Source organism: Melanostigma gelatinosum (genome assembly GCF_949748355.1).
Source record: "Melanostigma gelatinosum genome assembly, chromosome: 18".
NCBI lineage: Eukaryota > Metazoa > Chordata > Actinopteri > Perciformes > Zoarcidae > Melanostigma > Melanostigma gelatinosum.
Window position 1 is genome coordinate 1,851,968 of NC_136651.1, and position 8,842 is coordinate 1,860,809.

An 8,842-nucleotide genomic window follows, 5' to 3' on the forward strand; every position below is an offset into this window, starting at 1 on the left:
GGTGGCGCGTCGGATAAACACAACATCCAAATCAACCTGAATCATGTGACCTGTCAGTTCAGTCAAACATCATTCCCCTCTCCCTCTCACGCCCACATCACTGACAGTGACCATGACATATTGATTAACACCCGCGCGCGCGCGCACACACACACACAAATGTGACCAATAGGTCGTATTGATAAGTGGCACACACACCTCAATTTGAATGTGACAAACGAATCAATATGTATTGATTGATAAATGGCAGATGAGACACACAGTTATTTATTTGAGTCCACAAAAAAGAGGCGCACTTTTCCCACAAAGGTTCGTTATGAGTCCAACAATGTAGAGGTACAATGTTTTAGATTTTTAAAACCCAATCTTTTTGGCTTGTTTGAAATGAAACAGTCGATACATACGTGTGGGCTCTACTCAAAGCGCATGGTCTGAGTGGAGGAGTGAGCAGAGTGGAACGGAAGTTGTTTGACCAAAGAAGGATTTTTCCTTCTGAAGAAGAGAAAACTGAACAAATGAACAATTGGAATAATTTTGAGGAACATAAAGACACTTTCTTTCTCTTAATCAGATTTTCTCAGGACCTCTTGAGACGCTCCTCAGGTTGGGAACCTGCTGGTTCATGATGACAGCCACCTGCTTCCTGACACTTTACAACTAGTTCTGTAGAAGGAACATAATCACTTCACCTGCACAGTAAAGTCAGCAAAGTATTGACTTCCATTATAATTCTTGCTTTTTCTTGGACCAAATTGATCTCAGTCCTGATGAAGTAGATTAGATCTCATCCACAAATGAAAGGGCAGACGTTCAGAGAGTAACGGGTCCGTAAACTTTCCCCCACCTGGAACAGAAGGCGAGTTTTATCAAGAGAAGTCAAAGTTCACTAAGTTATTCGCTGCGTGTCCGTCTGAGCTGATTGGTTCAAACCTCGCCTGATGCTGACAGTTTCCTGCCAACACATGTCAAGGAAACAGAGGAAAAGGAAGTGCCATGATGTCTTTATTCATTAGCCACGTGTGCTACAACATGACATGCATCAATGTGAATACAGAGCAAAATGTTGATTGAGCTGAAAACACTTGTGCAGATCTCATTTAAATTCACCAATCAACGATAATATTTCATGGATTTCTTTTCCAATTTGTTCTTCATGATAAAATGTCATGCAGAAGCATTTCTTCAGAAGAGAGCTCACACATGCACAGGTGAAGGTGATGCAGTGATAATGAGACCAAACTCTTATTTGTCAAAAAATGAATAAATGCATTTCACATCAACAACAACCTAAAAAGTGAGTTTGTTCACATCAAACATCTGCAAATGTCCCACTTAATATTTAACAAATGTGTGATGCACAGTAACAAGTTAAATGTATGTTTCAGCGATGTGGTCTCAAAGATCAGCTGACGACACAGGACATGATGCCACATGAACACAGATCAACATGAGGACAGAAACAAAGTGGGAATTCCCCGCGTTGGGTGTGAGCACAGGGTGATAACGAGGGTTTTTATCGTCTCCATAACCACTCTGTTCAATCATTACCGCTCGTCAGGTACAGTTAGTTTATTATATGATACAGTTTATGATATGATAACATTAAAAATGGATTCAGTTTAGTAGTCGCTGCTTATTTAAAATGAGCCCCGAGGTCAACATCCATGTTGGTCACCTGAAAACTGTTGGAAATGAAGCCTGCACATTGCAATGTGGGGACAAACGACATAAAAGCAGGAGGATGATATCCGTCTACCGTCACGGGAAGACACTATTCTACAAGGGGGACTGACAGAGAAACAAAATACACTGAAGAGAGGAGGGGAGACGCTTTAATCCTCAAACTGGCCGGCGTTGTCGTTTAGCAGGACATGCCAGCGCTCGATCTTCTTGTCTTTGTTCTTGAGGCATTCGTACCAGTGCTTCAAACACTCTCCTTTAGCCTGGATGCCCAGCTGACATCCTCCTGGAGGCAGACAGGAAAGTGAGCGTTCACACGTTAACAAGACCAACGGTCCACGGACATGTTAGCAGCTCTGTGAGGCTGTTTTCAGGCTGATGTCAACATGCTAACATGCTCACAATGACAATGCTGCTATGGCTGTATTCAGAAGCTAAATGTTTATCATGTTCACCGTCTGTTAGCGTGTTATCATGCTAACATGTTCTGATTAGTGGAACAGAGTTAATGATTCCACTTGCCGAGCTTAAGTATTTGTCCCTTTTGATTGAACAGTGTTCCGGAGCTTGTGACCACAACGTTGTCTATGAGAGTCACTGAAGCTGTTCTGTCTTTTACCAGCTATATTCTGATATATTCCGATGAATAAACGTCTGGTTGGAGCCATCAAAATATACCGTGTCCTGAATTAAACACAACGCAACGGAGAGTACACAACTGCTACATTAGCACAGTCAAGGCTGATGGGAGTGTCATTAGTTATTGCAGGTGTTTAGTCAAAAACCAATAATACAAAGTCTAGGATTCATCCTCTGGGCACCATGAATATATGTACCAAATTGCATCACAATCCATCAAATAGTTGTTGAGTTATTTCAGTCGGGACTGAAGCGGTGGACCGACCAACCAGAAGACGTTTCCATCCCTCGAGACGACTCATTGGACGAAGGGATGGACGAGGAAATGCGACGACATAACACACTCACCAATGAAGTCGTTGGATTTGCCCATGTCGTAGTCCCACACTGAGATGTCAAGGGTTTTCTTGGCTAACTCGCCGTGCTTTATTTCATAACCAAACTCCTGAAACACAGGAACGAAACATGAAATGTGACACTGACACCCGGCTGAGAAGAAGACGGTAAAGTCGAGGAAGAGCTGACCTCGTGAAACTGACCTCGTTAAACTCTGGATTGAGGGTCTTCTTTTTTATCTGAGTCTTGTTTTTAGCACTCTTCCCCATATCTGGTTTCAGACATCTGCAGCACGAAAATAAAAGAACGTATTTTTTTAAAAATGTTAAAAACAAACAAGTAACATTTGACACTTTTAAATTTTATATTGACAGTTCAACAATGTGGTAAACATGCTTATTAACTTTGTAATAGCCTTTTTACCAAGTTCATAGGCCACTATAGTCTGCAAAGTATCTGAGTGTTGTTCCACTGAGTTAAACCGAACTTTCTTGTGAAAACTCAAAATAAAACTGTTAAACAGCTGTAGAATGTGCTGAAGTGTCTCTACATACTTTCTTGCAGAGTTAAATGAGAAGATTGATTCCACTCTCAAGGTTGTCCGTTACACGTGACGCTAAAGCCAAGAGATGGTTAGCTTAGCTTAGCTTAGCATAAAGACTGGAAATAGGGGGAAATAGCTAGCCTGTCTCTGTCCAAAGTTATTTTTTAAATGCCTCCAGAGCCAGGCTAGCTGTTTCCCCCTATTTCCAGTGTTTGTGCTAAGCTAAGCTAACCCTCTCCTGGCTTTAGTTAAACAGACCATCTTGCAATAAAGCGAATAAGTGCATTTCCCCAAAATTGTTTTGTGTTGTGTTAACCACAATCTGGAGGATTCAGCGCGTACATTTTGACGAACGGGTCGGAGTATCCGTTGGAGTCCATGGCGGCCAGGTGAGCGCAGCGGACGACGCCCACGATCAGACGACCCTGCTGGCTGCTGTACGTCAGCGACACCAGGATGCGACCCCTCTCCTCTGAATCCTCCCCCTCCTTCAGCTGCACACACACACACACACGCACACACACGCACACACACGCGCACACACACACACACACACACACACACACACACACACACACACACACACACACACACACATAAATATACACATAACATATCGCACACATGCACACAAAGATCCGAATGCTCCTTTGCCCTCTGCACATGTCTGGAGGGATTACAGTGATTCTCATAATATCTACTAATGCAGGATAATGTATGTGCTTAAGGACTAAATGGTCTACATGTACATCATTATGCAATATGAACTCCAGAACCAAGAATACATTCGTCAGTCCCTTAAATACTTTCGTACTTCCTGTCTCTAGTTCTACAGAAGATGAGCCGTGACTATTACATTTTTTCTTGATAAAACAACGACTCACTGTACTTTTAATCACACAAACAGGAGGAAATAGTGCATTTGTTGGGGAAACAGTGAATATTTTAATGATATTGATGAAGTTTAATGCTTAATTAGATCAGTATCAGATCGGCGCCTCCCTACAGTACGTCCACGACACAGAGGAAGAAGACGCATCGCACCGTTGTCTGTTTTGGTCTGAGGATAGAATCTGACGTTTCCTTTCATCTGTTCTCTCTTTGATGTCAACAAACTGAGCTGACATCTTTGAATACAGTCAAACAACATCCAATACAGTCCATGAGAGGGTCTTACGCCTTCCTCATAGAGAGCCATGCCACGGGCCGACCCCCCAACAGTCTTCTTCACCTGTATGGAGAATAAACAACCAGCATCATCATCATCATCATCATCATCATCATCATCATCATCACGAGCACTGTGATACTTACTTAGTCTCTGTACACATTCGATCAAAGAGGCAAGAAAATGTGATGATTCACTTTCTTGCTTCATATCTGTACGGTAAATATGAAGCTACAGCCAGCAGCTAACTAGCTTAGCATAAAGACTGGAAACAGATAGCCTGGCTGGCTCTGGGAAAAAGGTAAAAGAAATCCTCCGAACAGAACCTTTAAAGCTCACTTATAAGTCTCATTTTCATCTCATTTGTAAAACTGTCCACAAACTGAAGCATGAAAACGACCCTCACAGTCCCCACATAACCACCCTGTTTCCAGTCTTTATGCTAAGCTAAGCTGAACAAAGCTAACTGGCTCCTGCTTCATCTGAACAATAGGAAGCATCGGCGTCGTTCTCAGACTCACCGGGATCACTCGCTCCAAACAAACACTGAAGTTCTTCTTCTGGTTGAACTTCAGTTTCTTCAGAGCGACTCGCGTCTCTCCGATGAATTCATTGTGTCCGAACTTGTCCTCGTCACTCACTGAGAGCCTGAAGACAGACAAGCGTGCCTCGTGAAACTCTTTCATGCAACCGGTCCAACATTGCAACTGGAGGAAGGTTGAGTTTGTTCTTACCGGAGAGTTTTGCGTGACATCTCGTCATCAGTGATGCCGTGGTAGACCAGAGTCTCGTCCCACACAGGGTTCAGGGTGGTCTTCAGAGTCTTGGTGCGAAGCTTGTTGGACTGAGAGCAGATGAATTTAAAAAAATGGTTATCACAGTTTTAAAAAGAAGACGTATGGCGGCACACCTGAAGTTTTAATGATGGCGATCGTACCTTACTGGCTCCCGGTAAGAGGTGCAGCTTCACATACGGGTCAGCAAGTCCGTTTGAGTCCATCGGCTTCAACCCCTGAGAGACGTCAAGAGACATGATGGTGAGAGTCAGCGTGAGGTGAAGTGTTCAACGTCTCCCTAAATCTTTGCACACATCAGACGTTCTTATATATTCCACATATTTTATTGTTAGAATGCAAATGTCTCTCCAAATCTCATTTACACTCACTGGATACACCTCGTTTTGTTTTGTCTCATCGTCTGTTCTTGTCTTTTATTGTCCCGTCTCATCTTGTCTTATCTTATCTTTCCTTGTCTTGTCCTTGTTTTTTCTTGTCGTTTCTCGTCTTCAAATGTCTTGTCCCATCTTGTTTGTCTTGTCTTTTCTTGTCTTTTCTTGTCTCGTCTTCTCTTCTATTGTCATTTCTTGTCAAGTCTTTTCCTGTCTTGTCCCGTCCCATCTTCTTTTCTCTTCTCTTGTTTCGTTCCATCTTTCATTGGCTCGTCTTGACATTCCCATCTTGTCCTAACGTACTTTGTCATTAGTTGTCTTATTCATTTAGTGTTTGTCTCATTTTCTCCCGTCTTGTCTTGTCCAGTCTCCTCACGTCTAGTCCAATCTAATTTAGTCTTACTCCATTTAGCTTTGTCTCATCTCGTCTCGTCTCGTCTCGTCTCGTGTCCATGTCTTTACCTTTGCTTTAACCACACAGCAGTGCAGAGCGTGGGTCTCCTGGTCGTACAGGAGACTGAACTCCAGAGATCCCAGAGTGGCTGCAAGAATAAATAAACACAGGAACACGTCAAACAGACATCTGATCTGTTAGAAAAAACTGTTTCCCTCTAAAGCAGATAAACATTGATTTGTGACTCTGCATCGCTCCATTCACAGCTTCAGGCCCAATTGATATTCACAGAGATAGAAACGAGTGAAAGAGTAAAGATCTGGGACCCTTTGGGTGAAGACACTTCTGTGAAGCAGCTGAGTGTTAAGAGGAAGACTCAGTCTCACTGGCGTCATCGGAGTCCTCCTCCTCCTCCTCTGTTCGATCCGGTGGGGGTCTTTGGGGGGCGGTGTTGTTGACCGGTGGATTAATTCTGGTTGCAGGAACATGTGATGAAATGGAGCTGGAGACAACAGGTTGTCTTTTTGCCTCCACAGCTGGAGGGGACACTGTCTCTTCCCTCTCCGGGCGTTTGTTTTCCACAACTGCAGCAGGAGCAAATGCATTCTGTCTGAAACATCTTTCAACGCGTCGTTATTGATGGTAAATCCTTTGAACGTCGGGTTTATTCATAGACGGAGCGGCGTTACTTGACCTGAGGCGGGGACGACCTGCTGTGCGTTTGATGGAGGTGGTTTGGAGGCTGACACGTGTCTCTCGGCCTTCATTACCCCCGCTGGACAGGACGCGCTCTCATTGTGGCTGTCAGCTGCTGCTCTCGCTGTCTGCTCCCATTGTTCTGATCCACAGGACGGCTGCTGCTGCGTCTCTGAGGGGACGAAATAAGAATATCACCAACACCACAACACTGTTGGTGCTGCAGCCACCGCAGTGAGGGAAGAAGTACTCTGATTATTCTACTGTAGTGAAAGTAGAAATACTACAGTGTGGAAATACCCTGTTACAGGTAAAAGTCCGGCATTCAAGTCAAGTACCGTATCCCTGACGATGTGTTGGGGGTTCCCGTGGTCCATCGTGGCCTCCCGGACCAGAACTGTTCTCGATGCTGGACTGTCGAGATCCGGACAGATGGAGGGGGGCAGGCAGACTCTGCTGGACTCTTCCCTTGAAGAACCAAGCTCCTGAACGCTTCTGTACCTGCAGCAACACACAGTGAGCACATGAAAGCCTGACCTCAAGAGGACGATACAGAAAGCAAAGATGCGGCCATGTTGTGCAGTCACATCCCCAGTTGATATTCGGCTAACCCGTCAACAATATTACACATCCAGCAGACACATAACAATTTCAGCTTCAATATGGAGTCATGTTTCTGGCCACCTGAGGAATGTAAGTCCAATATCCGTTTCAAGATATTTGTCTCTAAATGCTCCATGTTCACCAGCTTGTTGTTGACTTTGTCGGTCTGCAGTTTGTTTGGAAACGACAGGATGAGAGCAATGAGAAGGGAGAGTTGTGGGCTGTTAAACCAAAACAACCAGCTGAAAGAGGCTAAAATGCTCAGTAGAGCTGAAAAGACCTGCAAGAATTCTTTGTTCGTCACTACAAGACCCTCTTTCACATTACATATGGTCATTTGATTCATTTTAAACACAGAAATATTGATCAGTGCAGCTTTAAAACGGCTAAAATCAACATTTCTATGCTAACGATGTATCAAACGAGGATGTAAAAGACGTCTCTGGTTCTCTCTCACTGCTCTCGTGGCAGATTGACAAATGTATGGACTCGCTGGTGAACATAGTGGATCATTTATCAGCTAAACAGACAGATATCTCGATCAAAAAGACTGAAACGGCGATGATGCTTCACTGTTTCCTGCTGGCCCCAAGTGGCCCAAAACAATCTGTTGTTGAAGATGTATTGAACGTATCATGAAAGAAACAAAGCATTTGTCACGTGAAAATAAATGAAATTGTTGCCTTTGACCATATCAACGTGTTAGCTTCTAGTGGCCGATAATGGAACTGCAGCTTGAGAAGAAGTCTTTCTATCTGCCTTGTAAATTAAAGTGGTCCGTGTTCAATTGTGTAATAATTTGTGAACATCTATAAATTCACAAACAAACATAGACTGAATAATGTGTTTGATTTCTCTGTTTATTTCTGTGTATGTCGCAGCATGACGATAGCTATTCTGTGCATGGCTGACAGGAGAGAGCGTTTATTTAAAGAGTCTGCGCTCCCCGAGGCAGAGACCTCAACAAAACTGCAGCGCCATCATCAAAGCAGCATTGTATAAGTGCATCAGGGAGGGAAACAGACAGCAGACCTTATTCTTCATCTTTCATATTCATCAAAATATGAAAAACTGTATTTTTAAGAATTAAAAAAGCGTTGAAAATGAATCATTTTTTGGACATTGAGAAGGTGTCAATGGAAGGTCATTTTACGGGTCACTGGACAGTGAAATGCAATTCTGTGCTAAAAAGATGAGTCTAAAAGCGACAGTGGCTCATATCACGAGGAAAGCTTCTGTTCTGCCGGCGGATGAACGACATAATGGCACAAATGGAACCCTTGATTTTATCAAACCCACTCTGTTCTTCATCTTCCCTCATCCTCTCACCTCTTGCTGCTCATTGCAGATTCTGCACAGCCACATAGGACTCGTCCTGATGTTGCTATGAATCCCACATTTGCTGCACATGTGCTGCAAAGAGGCAAACACATATATTAGAGACCAGAGGAGGAATATTCAGACGATTATTAATGAAGAGCCCAAAGTGACACATTCACGACCTCAACATTAAAACTAATTATTACAATTATCAACATTATTAGAGGGAAAAGCAGCAAATCATGAAATGTTTTTGCATGCAAAATGACTCAAACGTTAAAAATAGTTACCAAT

At 43.3% G+C, this 8,842-nt stretch overlaps 1 protein-coding gene across 1 annotated transcript in view; it reads right to left on the reverse strand.

Annotated features, from left to right (window-relative positions):
• Window positions 1-1,703: 1,703 nt before the first annotated feature.
• The window catches only part of rph3aa (rabphilin 3A homolog (mouse), a), a 21,159-nt gene continuing 14,020 nt past the window's right edge, over window positions 1,704-8,842 (reverse strand). The window contains exons 4-16 of the mRNA XM_079290176.1: window positions 8,558-8,641; window positions 6,964-7,126; window positions 6,619-6,797; window positions 6,316-6,535; window positions 5,998-6,077; window positions 5,305-5,379; window positions 5,102-5,211; window positions 4,889-5,015; window positions 4,377-4,430; window positions 3,542-3,693; window positions 2,859-2,940; window positions 2,668-2,764; window positions 1,704-1,966 (exon numbers count right to left, since the gene is read on the reverse strand). Of these exons, the coding sequence (XP_079146302.1) occupies window positions 1,833-1,966; window positions 2,668-2,764; window positions 2,859-2,940; window positions 3,542-3,693; window positions 4,377-4,430; window positions 4,889-5,015; window positions 5,102-5,211; window positions 5,305-5,379; window positions 5,998-6,077; window positions 6,316-6,535; window positions 6,619-6,797; window positions 6,964-7,126; window positions 8,558-8,641 (1,557 nt within the window). The 3' untranslated portion in view covers window positions 1,704-1,832. The remainder of the gene's footprint in view (window positions 1,967-2,667; window positions 2,765-2,858; window positions 2,941-3,541; window positions 3,694-4,376; window positions 4,431-4,888; window positions 5,016-5,101; window positions 5,212-5,304; window positions 5,380-5,997; window positions 6,078-6,315; window positions 6,536-6,618; window positions 6,798-6,963; window positions 7,127-8,557; window positions 8,642-8,842) is intronic.